Source organism: Anopheles cruzii, chromosome 3 (assembly GCF_943734635.1).
Source record: "Anopheles cruzii chromosome 3, idAnoCruzAS_RS32_06, whole genome shotgun sequence".
Taxonomy (NCBI): Eukaryota; Metazoa; Arthropoda; class Insecta; order Diptera; family Culicidae; genus Anopheles; species Anopheles cruzii.
This window is the reverse complement of record NC_069145.1, coordinates 4,945,500-4,964,852: the sequence shown is the minus strand read 5'-3', so window position 1 is coordinate 4,964,852 and position 19,353 is coordinate 4,945,500. Positions and strand designations below refer to the sequence as shown.

The window sequence follows — 19,353 nt, the reverse complement described above, 5'->3', positions numbered from 1 at the left end:
TCAATCAAATCCGAACCGACCCGGGGGACCTACCTGGAACTAGAAGCTCCTTCGGATGCTCCACTAGTGGGCCAATTAGCGGTTGGGTGTTTAAATTTCAAATTTCATGGTTTATTCAGTTTTCATAATTGTATATATATATTATTTATAATCATAATCGATACCACAGCTGATCAGTTGTTTGTTTATTACCTATGGTATATTACTTTTCGTCACCCTATTAACGCTCCTTCAGAGGTTTGCTCTCTTTCTTTCTCGTTCTAACAGTAACAACAGACTTTTAATTTTTGATCGATTCTTCGTCTTATGCACGGTTTATCGTGTGTGTAGTAGGATAGTATATTTAGTTTGTTCACTTCGTTTCCCCCCCATTTTTCTTGTGGTGTGCAGAGTTTGACACTTTTTCTATACCGTCCTCCACTATCCTTGTGTTTGCTCAATTCCCCCGTTTGGCCGTCAGGAAACGTGTGGTGGTGCTAAATGGGCTTTGGTGAGGTGTATGTACGGAAAAACGGATAACGAATGGTAAACACGCACCGGAACGCATGTAACAGCAGTTTCGGCGGCCGGATGGAGCTCTTTAACGTGGCCTCTCGCGAGGTCTCGTGGTGTTGGATGGTACTTGAAAGTATTCGAAAACGTTTCGCACGATTCTGCGCCGTGTTTCCGGGTGACTGATCCCCCCCTCGGACAGGTCCTCAAATTTGAAGAGCCCACAAATTTGCTTATGCGTCTCGGGTTTGGTTGCGGGCTCGCTCGCTGTATGCCCTTCCAATTACCACGCCGCGAAAGATGTGACGCAAAAGAGCGTGATCCCAGACCGAAAATAAATTCTAGGCAGAAGGTGAGAGGATCATAACCGTCAACAGCCAAGTACTTCAACCGAACGGCGAGAGCCGAGTAACTGATACCCTTGGGCAGCGCCCGGGGGGAGATAGTTTCCATGATCTGTTGCAGAGACTGTGTTGGGGTGCTTTTGTATGCTGTTTCCTTCTTGTTTTTGAGCTTTATTTTTGGCATCTTTCGGATCGATCATATTCACCGATCCCTCTCTCGTGGAGCATCTCCTCTCGCGTGGAGCAACAAACAAACGATAGCAGAGGAACTGTGTTTTCAACAACCGGCCGCGTTGCCGGGTGTTGTTATTCTAGCGGATGCGGAAAGGAATGGATACGACACGGGGGGCGAACGGGTGCGGCGGCCTCGCTTCCCACACGCGAGGGCTGTATTGCTATAATTTTTAATATTCTTGCTTCGCGTCTTGCTACTATCATTATTATCGTGTTATTGTTGTAAGATTATTTCATTTACCATTTTTGTTTTTTGTGATTATTTTTGTCGGGTTTCGATATCGGGTTTTTTGGCCATTGCACTGCCCGCACACACTCACAGACAGTAACTTTCATTGTGCGGCATTTGTTTTTGTTGGCTTGGGTGAGAGTTTCTTCGTGAGTTTTTAGCCCATTCCCACCCGGTTTTGTTTGCGCCCCTCACTCGATGTGGTGCATCATCATTGCTTATGCTGATGCAACCTCATTAGACGCTACTCGCCTCACGCGGGAGCAGCAGATGGGCGTATGTGCTGGGAAAAGAGCTATGCTCTGCGGTGCCCGGTGCGGTGCGGTGTGCATTCAATTCTCCTCCGAGGGGCCCTTTTCTCGCGCGATCGCACGCGGTTTGTACTTGCTGCCTCGCGGGCGGAGAAGCATAGTTCACCCGCGGCCCAGCAGCTGGGGTTTTAATGTAATATTTGTTGGTGGTGATTTGTGAAATTGCTGCTCCCCGCCACACACCACGTCAAGGGCTCTTGGGACTTGTTTATGCTATCGCACACAACGCGCGCCAGTTACATGCCTGATGGGGTACAATTAATATCGGTACACCGACGGTTCGGGCGGTTTAATGGGAGGAATTGGGGTGCGATTAAAAACCGATTTCTGATTTCAGCGCGGCGTGGCTACGCCCGCCGGTCCCTGTCGGGGGTTTGCCGTTTATTTGCCTCGTTTTTTCCGCTTGTCTATCATATCACTTTACTTTGTTAGAGTCGCAGTCGTAGAGGGTACGCGATCGCGCGGGTCCATTTAGCTACATATCTATTCCTTTCGCGTTGCTAACTATTTTCGCACAGTTTTCCCTGCTCCTAAAACCTAGTTACAACCGGTCGGGAATCGGAAGCGGGAAGAGAATGTCCAACGTCCAACGTGTGGTGGTGGTAAAAACGGCTGCTGAGAAAACGGCTGTGGGGTCAGGGGTCCCAAATTTACATATTAAAAACTCTACATCAATAATTTACACCGTTGGCTACTCCGGGTCGCTACTCCGGGCGGGGCCCGAAAGTACAAAACTTAACAACAGATTAGAAAAATGGAAATAGGGCCGGGTAGGGCGATCAATAGAAAGGCTCGTCCCTTGCTAACGGTTCCGCGCTTACACTTCCTTCCTACTCACAAGGAAAAGGTTCCTTTTTCTCGTCTCGCCTTGCCGTCGGGAACTAGTTTCCCGAGTTGCTCTAGTGGTTATGTGGAAAAACTTTGGCCTCACAGCTACCGCGTGTTGTGCACGGCGTAAAGAATAAAACGGGTGGGCGCGGGTGCTCTGCTAGCGCCCCGCCCCCCCCCGGCTGACCAAGGACACAACGGAAACTTAACGAAAAAGTCGTAAACTTATGTGCCCACACACACTGTACAACACTTGTCACATTCGATCCGGCTTTTTCCGGAGTTAACACTATTCAACAACCAGCGTCGTTTGTGGCGCAACGTGGCGCCCATTCCCACCCCTTTGGGTTTGGGTGGACACATCATAATCTATACTTCGGTCTCGATTCGGTCATCGTTCGGTCGTCTTAGGAACCTCAAGAAGTGTCGCACGTTTAACGTAACCTTAACCTTGGTCGCACTAACAACAGAAACTCGCACCGATCATTCACACCACATTCACGCGCGCGAGATGGCTGATCCCGGCTGAAAACGATCTCCGGGGCATCCTTTCGCCACCACCCCCCCTAAAGCTCTGGCCAGCGTGTCCGTCTCTAAGAGTTGCCCTATCTGTGTCTATCTGACTATGTACAACGTTCGGCTCGCCGCAAGCAGCCTACTGAGTGCGGGACTGCGCGATCGAAAGTCCCGTGCGTCGAAGATCCGACGCCGGGGATGACGACTATCCTCCGCTTCGGGCTGCCGCCGCTAGGACCGATAGAAACCGTGTCGGGCCGCAGCCCCACTGTCCTCGCCGAGCACGTTCGTGTCGTGGTGATGGTCGGCCAGGTCACCGTCGTCCTGCGACGCCTTTCGCACACAATCCCGGATGGCCTGCAGCACAACAGCGACACGCCGATCGAGCGCCGCCAGATGCGGTTCCCACAGGACCGGCACGATCGGATCGCTCGCCATCGAGTCGCGCATCGCTTCCGACAGCGGCTTTGGGCCGTTGTGGAACTTGAGCAGCGTCTCGAGGGTGGACGCCCGCAGCAGACAGCACTGCAGGACCGGCGCCAGGATCGAGAGCTCATCGTGGAACGGCCGGCCGAAACCCCGGCCGTGGTCCAGGTGGATCGGGAACGTGTCGTTGCCGAAGATCTTGAACGTCTCGTAGTGGTGCCGATCCATGTTGCCCGTCAGGAAGTCGAACACGGCCATATCCATCAGATCGAGCAACCGGCGGCCCTCGTCGTACGGCGGAATGTCGCGCACCATCGTGCAGTAATCGGAGTCCGTCTCCCACTGGGCCTTCCTGCGCTTGTGGTACGACCGGCGCCACGGGTGGCGCCACACCTTCCGCTGTGTGTCGTCCTGCGTCGGCAGGAACGCGGCGAACGAACCCTCGAGCGTGTCCGGGCTGCCGCAGATCGCGTGCGACGTGTCGCAGTAGTACGAGCACTTCCCGTGGAAACACAGATTGTTCGACGGTGACACGAAGAACGTCTTCAGCAGCACCTCATCGCCCACCTGGTAGATCTCGGTCGTGATGTTCAGGATGCGCCCGGTCACGGGCATGGCGCGCCGAAAGTCCATCAACCGGTCAAGGTGGAATGCCGCGATTTCGGCCGTGTGCCGCTCGTAGTCGGTGAAGTAGAAGTGATTCGGCAGCGTTTGCTGTTCCCGCGGGAACCGCATCGGTTTGAAGAGCGCGTGGATTTCGTTCGGGTAGTCGATGATCAGTTTCAGCTGCGTGCCACCCTCCTTCTGCACCACGTGCAGGATCGGGAGCCGCACCATATCGTCCACGACGGCGTTCACCAGCTGGTCACCCTTCCGGTACAGTTCGCGCTTCGAAATGCGCAACTGGAAGCGCTCCAGGTTGGACGCGTTCGGGCCGGGCTTCAGGTCAAGCACATCGCCGAGCGTCGGGTTCGACTCTCCGCCGTCCGGCTCCGTGGCCGCATACAGATCCTCCTTCACGATGATCTTTTCGTACGCCTCCGGGCGCCGCCGGTTTCGGGGGGCCACCACCAGGGCCGTTAGATCCTTAAACCGATCGTGTGGTGGTGGCGCCGTTGTGGCCGCCTTGGCCGGAAACCCCGGACCCGACGTGTCCGTGTGGCCCCGGTGTGCGGTGTTGTGGGCGTTCGTCGTAAGATACTCCTTCGAGCCGGATGCATTGCTCTTGGCCAGATACTTCCGGTGGAACTCGTTGTAGATCCCGCTCCGGTCCTCCTGGTTCGCGTACCGCACCCGGGCGTGTGACGGGATAAATTCGCCGCGCGATACACCCAAATCCATCTGCAGATCGATCACGAGGAGCAGCGTGAAGAGCACGAGCGAAGCGCCGAACCCGAGCGCCAACCGCTCCTTGAGCTTCTTCGAGCGGAACCAGTACATGGTGCGGGTGCCACTTCCGGTGCCGGTAGACGCCACGATTGCCTGCGGGAAGGAAACCTGTCACTTGCCCGACGACGGTGAACCAGCAACTGATCGGGCCGGGAATCGATCGATCTCACCGTCCGATCGGCCCTCAGGTGATCCTCACGCGCTGATTACGATTCGCTGTTGGGAGATTAAAACACGCTGCGATTGCTGTCGCCAACCGAGAGTGTTCCACCGTCCCGGTGCCCGGTGCACTACTGAAACTGTGAGACTGAGGCGAACTCCTGCAGCACCTCGTCGCTAGTCGCTAGCTCCCGTCGGGCAAGCTGTTTACAGTGGCGTGGTCGCTTGTTTTTCGACAGACTCAGCATTTTCACCACCGCCCCAGCACCGTCAGCAGCCGCACCGGAGCAGCCACGGGTCGTCCGTCACTCACACTCAGCGGCCGCGGCTCCGGAGAAGACACACCACACACGTACACCACGTAGCCGGGCAGACGACCACCAACGCACGGACCGACCGATGCCGTGCGGTGCGCGATCGCTTCGCAATGAAGCTTGATAAGAATCGATTCCGAGAGTCCGAATTTACATAACCTTGTGCGCGGGGTCGTCACTACGCAAAAAGTTGGCGAATTAGCAGCTCGTGTGGTGGTTCGTCAAACACTTGACACTCGTTGTCGTTTGTGATCGTCTCTTGTTCAGTGCGGACCGAAATTCCTCCGCGGCCACAGTTTGCGATCTCGCGCGCGACGCGTTTCGGGCAAAACCCGATCCGATACTGGCGCGCCGTCGGCGTTCGGTGGCTGCGCTCCGATGTTCCGTGGCGCACGCGGCCACCGCGCTCACTCGTGCGCGCTCTCGCGGGCGTGAGAGAGACGGAGTGAGAAAGAGTGAGATGCGCGGCTGAAGATGGCTCACGGCGCACTTCGTAAGCCCCAAGCGGCGCTGGTGACGTTTTCTGGCCGAGGCTCTTTTTCGGGCCTCTGCGAGTGAGATGCTGTGAGGTGCGCGCTAGTCGTGGTATGGCCGAATCAGCTGCTGGCCAGTGCCGGTGCGTCGGAACGCACCACACGCACACACAGCGCACGGCACCTCGCTCGGAGGCACCTGCTGCTGTGCCCAGGTGAGATAAAGCTGGGCCCTCTCTCACTCTTTCTGCGTTTGTCTCACTTTTCGCAAGTTCTCGATGCGCTCGTCAAGTGCTACTTTTAGTGTGGGTGGAATCTGTAATTAGCAGAAAAGGAAATTTAATCAAAATCATGTGCCGTTCTGCCTGGCGCCAGCGATGGTGCCGTTAGCGGAGAAAGAGAAAGGGAGTGATTACAAGAACAAGGCTAAGCACACACACACGCGGGCACGCATGATCGTATCGTTCTTCATCATGCTAATGACGGGAGGGTCTGATGATGAGAATGTGTGCTCGGCGGCGTTAGGATGCGCGTTAGCAGATAATTACGGGTTGACCCATATAAGAGCTCGAGCACTACACACTTTCTGCTGCTCCGTGGAGAAGGGATTAATTTTTTCCACTTTTTGGGCTCCCGGGCTCCCGATTCCCGCTTGCCGTGAGCACCACACGGTTGTTGCACAGCACAGCAAATCATATATGCCTCTATTTATCACCGACCCTGGAGCAGCGGGCCTCTGTTGTGCGTGATGAGCGAGCCGTTGTTGTTGTTGTTGGGGGCCCTCCGCATCCACATTTCGTTGATTGCGGTTATTACGTTTCGGATCGGCTTCCTCCTGCTCCCGTGAATCGTGTATTTGTGTGTTCGGATTGTGATTGTAATTTCTATCTGCATGTGTGTGACCCAGTCTCGCGAGTTATGTTAACATCAAATCATCCAGAACAGGAACAAAAAACCTGCGGAACATGACAGCTAATGCTGCTCCCAGACACAAAAAGGGAGAGGTGGCAACTGACGCACGAGGAATCGCTTTCCTAAGCCCGCCACAAATGGCCGACGGACGGAAGTTGGCTGCAAAAACACTCTGGCGATAAAGAGTACCGGATTTGCGTAAGGGTCCAGGCCTCCTGGGTTGCCTGAAAAGGAACGTGTATCGGGGGACTGGACACACCTAGTTCTTCAATAAAGAACACTATTATTTAAAAAAATAAAGAGTACCGGGATGAAGCTACTCTCAGGTGACGTTCTCAAAACTGCCGGCCTCTTAAATTGGACCCTTAAATTATTTTTGGCACTTTTCAGGTTGGATAGTGGAAGGAAGCCGGCATCGAACTCCAATTTAATGAAATGTAAACTAAAAGTTGAAGCTTCATTCGCTAAGACTCAAAACATCAAAACATGTCCAGACATCACCCGAAGTTCAGTATGTCAAGCGGACCCCGTACGACCCACATTTACTGATCTCGGCTCGACGTGACCACGGGAACCTCACCGAAATTGACATCCAACAGGGTTACCGCAAATCATGCGCAACCAACCGCGGGCGGTCAATTGCAATAAACACACACACACACACACACGGGTGGTGATCCGGCCACCGGCCCTGTCGATCATCATCACGAAGTGCATACCCAACGGGGTGAGAGGCCCATAAAAGGACAGAGAGAGAGAGAGAGAGACCAGAAAACAAACATATGCTAGAAACGGTCCGTCGGAGTCGCGGGGGTCGTTTAAACTGTAACGGAAACGGCGCTCATAGGGGAGGCCGGAGGCAAATGGCCGGAAATGGTCGCTACAAAACGAATCGGACGTCAGAGACCCGGAGACCCGCGTCCCCTGTCCCACCGATTAGTTCAGGGAAAGCCCGGTTGCGACACAAGTGTCTGGCGGCAAACATTGGGTGCGACACAGAACCCGGGTAAACAGCTTCTTGGCGAAAATTGATCTGATCTTAACACCGGGCGGGGGCGCTGTGCAAAGAAGCAGACCCCGCTCGGAACAGCTCATAATTGAGATGCGAAGTAAACAACGGCGGAAAACGTACAAATATTTGCTGCTCGCTTGTGGTTCGCTAACCGTTCGGCTTTATCGGGGGGCTGTTATCTGATCGAGCAAACGAAAGAGCCCCAATAATTCTAGGTAACGGATCCCGCGTCGATCGGAAGTGATCACTAGGCTCCCCCCGTGAGCCGTTAGAGCCACGAATTAAACCCGCTATGAAGCGCTTGGAGGCTTCGCTGACCACATTACACAACACGGCCCGGGGCGGGAATCTCAAAGCGAAGCGAAGAAAAATTAAGCATCATGAAAAAAAGGCAAATAAATACTGTTGCGTCCGAACCGGGCAGAAGAGCTTCCCAAAAATCACGGCCCGATCGTCACGGGCCGCAGGAGATCACAGAAGTGGATCACTTTCTGTAAAGCACGGGGCCACCGAAAGTCTTCGGTCCGGGACGGGATCGCGATGACGGTGCTGATGATGATGGCCGAAACGATCATTACAGTGCCAGCAATGCGAGGAGTATCAGAACCGATCGTAGAGTTCCCTTTGGCCGCGCAGTGGACCAAAGCATTACGAACGAACGAACGAACGAAGGCACAAGCGAACGAAGATGAAGATGCTCATCAAACGCTTCTTGAGCGGTTTCGGTTTTCTTTCTGCGCGGTGATTGTGCGCATGGCCTATAAATGAGAGTTCACAAACTTATCGATCCATCTTTATTGCAGGGTGCGAGAATAGGGCGAAAAGCTCCCAGGAGCCCCGTGTGTACTAACGGGTACAGGAACACGCTAGAACAAGCCCGCCGTAATCATACGGAGCACCACGGAGCCATTAATTAACGGATTAACCGGAGCGGTTGCAGCGGGTTGCCGTGTTTCCTCGCCACCACGGGAATTGTTGGGTAATTATAACGATTGTTTTGGATCTTGTTCTATTGCGGACCATTTTTAGGTAATGTGTGCTTCGGGACAGTAAGCGGCTTAGGATGGCTCCATCCAAAGGTGAAGTCGAGCATAATGTGGTTAGTATGTTGTCCCGGTGAAGATCTCCCAGAACATCCGTTGGCCCCAAAAAGACCGCTTTCCCCCGCGGGGGGTTAATTTACATACCGGAGGTTCACAGCACGCCCGGCCCGGTCCCGATCGGTATCGTTTGGAAGAAAAATTTATCATTTTACAGCCTGCATCACCTGCAGCGAACCGAAAAGAGGGAGCACCTAACCCCTATGGTTTTATTGTTCGCTCCAGTTGTTACGAGGGATCGAGAGAGAGAGAGAGAAAGATCGTCTATCTGCCGGTTGGAACCGGGTCTAGCAAACGAGCGCGAAGATCTAGCCCCGATCTTCGGGCGGGTAGCCTTACGTAAGCGACCGCGATCGGTTTCGGGAACCCCGACCGAAGAGCTGCAGTTACGAGCGTAGTAATTTTACAATTTGATTTGAACCCGGGATACAGAGGGACCGCCCTTGGCTGCGCGCTCCCGGTTCAGGTAAACCAGATCAGTGAGCAATCGACAGCAGCCATCAACGCAGCGTAAGATGAACCACTGCACCAAGACCGTCTAATTATCACCACAACCCAAGCGCGATGAGGCTCACGGAGCGCTCCGTTCTTTTCTTTTAGGAACCACCACGGTCTGGACCGGACACGCCCCGCCCTGACTAGACGGAGGCCAATTTCCGCCGAGTTTGCATCGCTGGGCCTCGGGGGCTCGAACCGGGTGCATGGCCGGCATGAAAAATAACATAAATTTCAAACAAAACCTTCCGACCGCCACACACCGACGCGACGCCGACGGTTGTTGTTAAGTGGTTAGGAAAAATAGTTCCTCGAATCGGCGGGTGCGGCGGCTTTCTAATGGCTCTCGGGTCTAGGAAGTGTTTTGATTCAATTTTCCGGCGACCCCATCACATACCTAATTCTCATGCAGCCGCCCCGTCCCGCCCCGCGTGATCGGGGAACCTCCGGAGGAACCGTTTGGTCCGGGAAGTAGCGGGAACTTCGGAGTGGAAGTTTTTGCTTCGCTTAGTCAAAGGTTGTGGCGTAAGGGGCAACACCAAAACACCTCCCAGACCACCCCATCACCGGGGGGCCCGGACCGGGAGGAAATTATGTCTCCACACACACACACACAGACATTAACAGGCGGCTCGTGATGGCCGTGTACAAGGTGATGATGTGTTGGGAAAACAATTTTTAAGATTTTGTAGCCCGCCCCCGGCCCCCGGGGTCACCGAAAAGATGGAGCAACACGGGGCGGTGGGGTGATTGCCTAGGGGCCGTTCCAGCGAAGTCAGTAAGTTGCTGTTGCTGAAGTTTCTGTTGGGTGGTGACCGTTAACGAGTTAAAACAAGACTCATAACTGGCCTAGGTCACCTCTCCCGAGGGGCTACTGAAGATAACAGCCCCACCAGAAATTGTTGACTTTACATACGGCGGAGGGCGATGGCATCGGTCACGACATCGGCCACAGACACAGCCTGTTTGGGTGAAAGGCAGGCGCTCGTTTGCAGAGTTGCAAAATTGCAAAACGAGCAGCAGGAGCAGCCAGGCAGCCCCGGCCAATGTTTGATCTCCCGGGGCCGGATGTTTGGACGGTCGACGGACAACGTGTGATGGCCGTCCACACACGACGGTGGTCAAGCTGATAAGCTGTGGGCATGGGAAACAGGCGCTGCTTCCTCTGCTGTTGCGCTCCGCCGGCTGCTGATTGGAAACTGATTTACGCGTTTCATGCCGCGGGTCACAGCAATTCGAAAGCCCTGGAACTTATTTAAAAACGGCACTCGTAAAACAAATAAGAACATCCCCAGGATGACGGATGCGTTAGGATTCCATGGTTTGCTTGGCTTCTTACAAACAACGTAATTAAGATGGCTGCGCGACAGTTTCGCTGGATGCCTGAGGCTACTAAGATCGTGCCCCGGTTGAAATTCTAGCTGGCATACCTTAACTCTAAGGCACTTTGGGTAGGCTTCTTGTTGGAAACCCCTTGGGGTAAAGCAAACAATCGTTTCCTCGTGTTTCAGGTTGATCGAGTTGAGGAAAATGGTAAACTTTTTATAATGAGCTTTTCACGGAATTAAACGGTAGCACCATAAAACACCTCATTAAAGTGGCGTCGCACCACAAGTAATCAATTTTGAAACCGTTGAAAGCCGTCAACATCTTGGACCCTTGGGCGCCGGTACTTTCGGCGAAGGGAGAAAAACAAGCCACCGGATGTCTAGACGTGGTCGAGGCCATCGTGGGCACTCCGTGACTCATTCTACGTTATAACCTGTTCGACTGCCCGGTTCGATTCTAGGGCCCGATTTATTGGCCCGACTTTACGATAAACTGGCGACTGGCGATCGAGCGCCACGCGGATTATGACGTCGGAATGGCCACTAAATCCGGTGGCCCCGAACCGAATCCTACACACAAATCAATCATCAGCGAGTTACGGGCTCAGTGAGTTCGCTGATAAGGTTACGCCAAGCCAGGCCAGAGAGTGAGATGATTGGTCACCGATTGCGTGGCCCGCGGTTCAATGTTTCAGATGTTTATATTTCGCCGGCGGTTGCCACCATCTTGAGTCACCAGCTGCGGGGGCCATTGCACTAGAAATCTGATAAAGGCCCTTCCCACAGCGCTCGGTTGCGGAGTGGAGCTGTTTTGGGGTTGCTTCACCACTCCAACCCAAAGTCCGACTGCATTCCAAAATGGCACGAGGCAATTGTCAAAACATTTGATTAGCCAAGCCAGTGAGCCGCAAGCTGTGGACGTAATAATGAAAGTGGAGCGCGCACGGCGTTTAGAAAGTACTGCCTTAAATTCTGGGCTGGCCCCCGGGGGAATTTCGCAAAACGTTCCCGGAAGCCCCCGGAACTCCGAGCCGAGAGCCGAGTTTTATGCTAACGATGACCCACATTTGCCCACAGCGTCCAGAAAGGCGAGTTCCCAAATGTCGCGATCGCGTAACGGGGTTATGAAACCAGCGCTCCGAAGCTTCCGTTGGACGAGAGGCGAGAGACACTGGAGTGACATTCAATTACGGCAGTTGGTTATCACGACTGGAACAAGGGGAAACACGGCAGCGGTGGTTTTTCTCACAACGCTTAACTCGGCTCGTTGTTGCGGAAGGTCCACCCCGGGCGCATTCGGGTCGTAACAGGTGTAAATCTCGTTCGAAGTGGACCACAGACCGGCGACCGACGTTTTTCACACACTTCCCGGCGGCGCAAGTCTCCACAGGGGCGTTTTATTGCACATCCTAAAGTCAGCAAGCTTACAGCAGGTTGCTCCAAATGGGACTCTGACTCTCATAAATCTCCCTCAGAAAGAGGGGTCCGAGCGCGACTTACTTACGAACCGTACGAACAATTACCACCGAAACAACTGCGCTCGCCTCGGCGGTGACACGATTCCGGGTCCCATTTTCGTGGCCCCCGGCGTGGTCCACTTCATTCTGAGATCCTGGGACAAGAGAATGGGATCGTTTTTCATTTTCTTAGCGTTTCTTTTCCTTAGCGGCCCGCCTCGGGCACACAACGGTGACCAGAAGTGAGGGCCCATTATCACCATCTTCATCAACGCCACTCAGGTGCGCGGCGCCGCGATGGGTTGTGCTGGGACACTCGTCGTCTGGCGCGCCACGTGAAGATGACCAGCGGTTTACTGTCTGCGACTCACGAAGCAATCGGAAATAGAACTGTGGCCCTCGACGGACAGACGACGACGGTGGTGGCAGCAAAGTGGCTGACGCTTAGTGCACCATTTTCGACGGATGGCGGTTCACTTCTGGCGATGGGGTAAGAAAATGGCGAAAACAAGAGTGACGAACGGGAATGCGAACAGAGAGAGAGAGAGAGCGGCCGCGCTCGGAACGCACTTTTCCGATGCTTCGAACTTAACACAGAAAACATGACCCAATTGCCGGTCGGTCGGCCGTTTTCTCCTGCCACCGCGGTGCCGATTTGGCCGAGGCTCGTTTGAAGGCTCTTTGCAGCAAAACAGTAAAAAAAAACTGGTGAAAATTGGTTCATCTTTTGGGCTGGGTGCCGGGTCTGCCAACGATCAACGGGCGAACAGCTCCAAAACGAGCGAAATGGCCGAGTTTTGTGATAATTTGTGACCTCGTACGCCAGATGATGGATAAAGCCGGTGGAAAAGCCGGAACCGAGGGAAATCACCTGCGATCGAGGGGCGCGCCGTGTTAATGTGCCGTGGCGTCGCGAAGATCCGCCGACGGACTTTTCGCACGGAACCGGAGCACACCTTTAAAACCCGATTGGCCCCGCGACACACCCCACGCCGTGGACAGATTGGAAATGAAACCGGGAAACGGACTGGGACTGAACGAGAAAGCGAAACTGACAGGGTGGCTGGAAAACCGAAACGAAGTGCCGGGAAGTGTCTCGTCTGCTGCGGCGTCTGAGCAGCGTCTCTCTCGGGGATGTTACGGTTACGCACCGTTTAAGAGCCAGCCGGTCGGGAAAATGCAGCTCGTTACCCGGTGTAAGTGAGCCGGAGCCGACGGTGTGGTGTTTTTGGGGTGTTAGGGAAAATCGGCACACAGGGCGCGGGCGAAAGGGAATGAGAGAGCCCAGCCACGCATAGCTTGTGGCCGCCTCCGGAACAATGCAGCCCGCGAACAAAAGGGAAACCGTCATACGATCCCTACCACCGGGCGTGTGTTCGCCGTTTTCCGGCACTTAACCATCCGGCCAAACTAGGCGACCTTTGCCGGAGGGGGGGTGGTACCCCGTTTTGGAGTACACTTTATGGGCGACAGTTTACCTTACCCGTGCCCGGAAAGACACTAAACGTTGGCTCTATTTTAAAACGAGTATCAAAGCGATCTGTTGTGCAAAATGGGGCATTGTTGACACATTGTTGGCGTTAGCCATAAGAGGCACAGGAGAAAGTCTCCTTAAAGCAAACTTTGGCAATATACTACTGCGGTCAGAAAGTATCGGAATCTATGTCATTACCTTTAAAATCTGACACTATTTAATACATCTCTGTCTGCATTTCTTTTTAGGAATCGCCTTCAACACATTCTTCGATCAGGCTCCTCTCTCAACTGCTGACTGTAAAAGGTGTCCTCGGAGTCACATCACGATATGGGTCAAGTTTGTGTCGAGATGATCACGAATATGTGATGCAAAAGCATCACGAGGAAGTTGAACCAAGAATCGTCTCTCCACAAATCAGGTCTGGATTGACTGACAGCATTCCGCAAACGACGCACAACCCTCAAATAATCTTCTTTGTTGGCAGTTTGAACTGTTTTGAAATAGTTTATAATGTACCAAACCAAGGTAATAAGATACAAGAGGTTCCCATCACTTTTTGGCAACAATACTGATAGATTGGGCGGTAAGGTTGAAGCAATGGAATATTCGGTTAAATTGACGCATATTTTAAGGCACAGATGGTAGATGTTGTCCATTGTGAAAATTGAATCAGAACTAAGGACAGCCTGCTGAGATGAACGGACAACGAATGAACGCAACAAACTCCTCTAATCTTGACATTTTCTGTAGAGAACTTTGATCTTCATATAAGAAGGTCCCATACTTTCTAACTATAGACTAGCTGGAGAGACATTTACGTTTTTCTTCGTTAATTACATTTCAATTTTTAAAAGAAATTGACAATGTGAAATTAATACTTTCCAAGTTGTCTCTAATTTTTTCCCCAGGCAGCGCCGATGCAGCGTTCTGAGGATACGCTCTTCAACGCTCACCAACCTCAGTAGCCATTGCCAACTACAAACAAGTTGTGACAAAGAGTTTGCCGTCCGCCTCAGTCGATGGTTCGTTGAAATATGGTGAATTTTATGATGGTTTTTGATAATAATATCTGTAAAGTCTGTTTGTTCTCCATTTTTAGATGACTCTATTGCTCAAAAAGTTACCGGATACGGTGAATGATGGAATCGCAAAGAGTTCGAAAAAGTCAATCCAATACCCGGTCGATCCCCGAATCCCCATCGCCATCTTGCCGCCGCTTTCCCGACCGAGCCAAAAATCCACCACAAAGCCGATCGGGCGGGCGGACGATCAAACCCTCGCAATCGATAATGTCGCCGCGGTTGACGAGAAAAATCCCCACGCGGACGTTTAGGGCTTAGGACCGCCGCCATCGCCGCGGCGGTTCCATTGTTCCCCGAGCCGAGCGGGCGAACGGGTTTCATCGCAGGTGCAGGGCACAAGGGCGGACGCAAAAACACCGCCCACAAACAACCTGTCGTCATTCATGTTTGTTTTTGCGTTGGGATGCATTTTTCCTGCACCCGACACGGCACGCACGGCCGTTCGGGTGGTTTCAGGTTTGTTTTTCTTTCGCCGCCGCCGCCGCCGTTTTTTTGGTTTGTTTGTTGGTGCGTCCCAATGTTTGTTTCTTTCTAGCCTCACCAGCGGGGTCTCTTCAGGGTCTCTCTGGGGCCGAACCAAACGCCCTGAACCGTCGGGCGGTCGGGTGGTGCGAATTTGATCGCTGTATTTGATGTGGCTCTACGCAAGAAACGATGCGCCATGCCGCGTGTATGTGCAAATGAGCCCCCCCTATGAGGTGGTGAGAGTGCGGTGAGAAAGCAACAGAAAGAGAGAGAGAGGGAGAGAAAATCGAAAAAATGGGTTCCATAAATCAATCAACCGCCACCGCGGCACCGCGAACGGATTTATGGCTCCGCCGCTGTCAAGGTGAAGGCTGTGCGGTGTGTTGGCACACATTCACTCTCGTTCTTGTTCTATTGCTTGCTTGTGGGGCTCCACTCCATTGTTCCGCACCGTGCAGCCTTCGCGAGAATCGTCACATCGTATTTTCTGACGCATTTGGGGCCGATGAGTCGTTCCGTTTTTTTTTTGCGACGTCTCATCCTCGGAGAGCTGCCCCGATGCTTCTCGTCAGCCGACGGCCGACGGCACAATGGGCTTTCACTATCAATGTGTTACATTGCCGGCCAGCCCGGTGGTGGCCCAGGTGGCCGAGGAGGAGCAGTGCGCCCTTGACGTCTGATCTGATTGACGCATTTTCCGAAGCGATTCATCGCCTCGCGCGTTGTGGGCCATTGTTTTCCGTCCACCCGCCGCCCGGCAGTGGGAGTGTTTGTTTAGAGGCTCCGGCTAAACGGTGGTCCGGGCGACTGCGAGGGCGCGGGCTTTGTCACATAACCTGAAATATGTTTCCGCAGTGTTAAGGCGGGTGTACCGTGGGATGCCATCTTCTTCTGCCTGCGGCGCGCCTATATTTATGGCCGGCACTGTGGGGCGGAAATGTTAAATTTCCACACCCACCCCACTGGGGCTTTTCCGGCCACCTTTTTGTGGCTCGTCCCGAACGACCCCCGGTTGCGCCGGGTATTGATTAGGGCAGAGTGCTTTTTTTCTGGGGGATTCGCGGAGTGAAAAAGGAGTTGCAGGAGTTATGGGGCCCATGTTTTGGCCACCTGAGGGTGTTGTGACAAAAGTGTGATTTTATTTGTGTTAGGTTTCGGCCCCGGCCCCCGGGAACCTGGCACACCGTTCGTCGGTCGGTGCACAAAAGTGCACTACCGAAATTTGATTTTTTATGCTTTTATGGTCCTTCCCAGTTATGCATTTAAATTTCGGTCTCGGGCGAGCCCAAGCCAGCGCGTTTTTTTGTGCGTTGCTCGCTGTGCAAGGGTGAATGCACTTCCAGTTCCAGTTTTGACAGTTCGCGTGGACAAACATTGATTGTAATTGATTTTTGGACCTCTCGGACCGTGGCGGACCTCTCGGCGTTTTCCGCTTGGTTGGCTTTGGCTTAGAAACACGCGGCTTCGAGTGAGGTTATCTATGTTATGGTAAAATATTTCCGTTTTTTATTGACCACCGAGGGGACCGAGATTGATTGGATGAGTGGCGTCGTGGTGGGCCGAATAAAATCTAGTCTAGGACCGATCGATCGGGAAGCCAGTATTTGGTTCCCGTGACCGCATGGGAACCGGGGGCCAAACATATTAATAAATTGTTTGACTCTCTGTGGTGGATTTTGGTCGGCACAAACCACCACGCCCGAATGAATGTTTTGCGATACAATATTTAATCTACTTTCAGTTGCTAGGCGAAAGGCTGTGAGGCCGTCAAAACGTTATCCGAAACCGCGAGGACGAATTTAAATCAGGTTGAAGTTGGAACACAGGTTCAAGTTATATGGAATAAATAAGTCAGATTCAGTGAGGTCGAAGAAGTGAAATTGAAACAGGAGTCGGAAAAATGGGCTCGGAAAAGACACAGTTCGACTCAAGCTTCCTTTCCCATCGGGAAGGGCCCAGCCAAGCATTCTCGGTCAAACACTTCCGCCGAGTGCACTCCATCCGGAACCGATCCGAAACCGACGAAGCGAAGCCTGCAAAACAATCGACTGCAGCACGCCCAGCTCATATGCATGTTGTTTTTCGGTGTTTCTCAACCCGGGACCAGGTTAACCTTTTCCGACTCGGGTTTTGGAAAGTTTGGCGCTTGCCATTTATCGCCCGTAAAGTCATCTTCACGGGCCATCTTCTCCGCTACCTCTCCAACCAACAACAACAAGCGAAAACAATGATGATGGTCTGGGATGTGGTCGCCTGGAAAACTCTCCCGGGCCCGGCGCGTCTGGGAAAGTGTTACGCCAACCTCCTTATCCCCTTTTTCTGGTGGTGTGTGATTTTTTCGGCCCGAGATACCATTGTAAAAGACTGGCCTGGCCTGGCGGGCCAATTTGGCGTTACGAAAGCCCAGAGACCGGAAATCGATGCCCAGCGGTGTCGTGAAAATTCGGTGTGTGGATTGTTCGGAGGTCCGGACCAATATCACCACAAAAACCGGTATCTTATGCGCATCTCGCATCGCGTCTGAAAACATCTGGTTCCGAAGTGATGAATCAAAACAAGCCCCACCCGAAAAAATTGGCCTCTATTCCCAAAACGATGCGGAGAAAGTGCCGCGAGCGTCTTCGCCCGCGGGTTATGCTTTATGGTTTGCCGATGCCGAGACGCATCGGAAATGAATTTATTGTTGATTTGAGATTATTCACAGGTGGTCCGTGGTCCAGGTTTTCCTCGCGGTTCCACACGTTTTTGTCAGCAGCGCCCACACTCTTTGCATAGTCCGATGGTGCTCTTTGGAGCAGCCTCAAACAACGTGGATGACCATCGGACGCGGATCGAGCAGGAGGCTTCATTAACGACAACAGCCGGTGACTCTTGCACAACGCGCCGAGGCCCTCTTGTGTTTAGAGTGCGGCCACTGTGAAGTACGACGGAGGGTGCCCTGGGTTTAATGCTTCAATTGCTGATTGTTGAAACGGGTTCTTTACGTAACCTTTTTGGAAGGTCTGCAATGTAACAGACCTATGCCAGCCCGCAGTGCCGAAGGGAGTCTGCGTTGGGAAGAGAATCGAACAATTAACATCGCCGAACTGTGGAACCGCCGTGCACCAGTAATGAGAGCTGAATAAGGAGAAACGGTACAAGTTATGCTAATTTTAATGGCCGGAATCGATCGGCCGTCGCCGTCGAAAGAATCGTTCTTCGGTTCAACGAATCATTTCGCTAATTAATCCGCTCCGGAGCGTATGTCTCCGGGGCATGATAAAAAGGCCCGACCACCATCGAGTCCGCGAAGCAAAAAACAATGGTGCAATATGCAATTTCATTTTATGTACACACACACCAACACCCACACAACAATGCTGGCCAAACAAACGCACAAAATTAATATCAATCAAAAATGGGTGCAATTAAAAGTCCGCGGCACCAGCATGTAGTATGCAACGGGGCAGTGTTGGAGAAAATTGGCAAAAAGAAAATCTCCGATTTCGATTCGACGGAATGAAAAGCTGGCCAGCGGCAGTAACAGCAGCATCAGCAGCAGAACACTGCACGTTTGGCTGCTGGCCGGTGTTTGATTTATGTTATTATTTGATTTACTGCCACTGGCAATCCGTTCCGTTCCGTTCGGTGAAAAATTCCTTTCACTACACGCTCTCGAGCGCTCTCGGTCCGGTTCTTCTCCAGGGTTACGTAACCGGGTTTTCACACCCCACAAGGGCTAATGTTGCCAATGGTGGGCCACCATCATCATCAGCATACCGGATATTATATCGTCAAAGCACCACCAAATGCCACACGGAGCACTTGTTGAAATGGGTTATCTTTATTATTGCCAATATCGCCTAACCGCGCGTGGGTGTGTAATGCCATTTAATGCTGCTTCCGCCACCACGGGCCACACCGCAACAACCAAAGTGCTAAATCCGCCGCCCAAAACAAGGCCCAGTAAGCGCGACAGCTGCGCTTGATTAGACTGCGCCACCATCAGAGGGGCCGGCTTTTTTATCCGTGAAACCCGAACCCCGATATCCGGTGGTTCGGGAGGGAAATCACCGAAAAGTATGGTCGCTTCGCGGTCACCAGATTTGCCGAATTGATCAATTAATTGGACACTTGCGTGGCGCGTTTGGGGCAACCCGATTCGAAGCGCTTCCAAACCGAGCCCCGGGAGGGGGATCGATGCAACGCCACCTGCTGCTGTTGTTGCTACTGTTGTTGCGGTGTGTGTTTGGTAGTGAAATTAGGTCTCTTAGGTACTCTGGAAGGCGGAACCTACATTAAGCGTCCTACGCTTCCGCCTTCCGGAATTC

At 52.9% G+C, this 19,353-nt stretch overlaps 1 protein-coding gene across 1 annotated transcript; it reads right to left on the bottom strand.

Moving 5' to 3' along the window:
- Positions 1-2,319: 2,319 nt before the first annotated feature.
- On the bottom strand, positions 2,320-4,820 carry LOC128271610 (extracellular serine/threonine protein CG31145). Its single transcript, XM_053009201.1, has one exon. It carries the CDS (start codon positions 4,818-4,820, stop codon positions 3,186-3,188), a length of 1,635 nt encoding a protein of 544 aa, XP_052865161.1. The 3' UTR covers positions 2,320-3,185.
- Between the last annotated feature and the right edge of the window lie 14,533 nt (positions 4,821-19,353).

What these genes read in the sequence shown, in the direction of transcription:
- LOC128271610 (XM_053009201.1), bottom strand. Translation starts at nt 4,820, where the DNA reads ATGTACTGGTTCCGCTCGAAGAAGCTCAAGGAGCGGTTGGCGCTCGGG.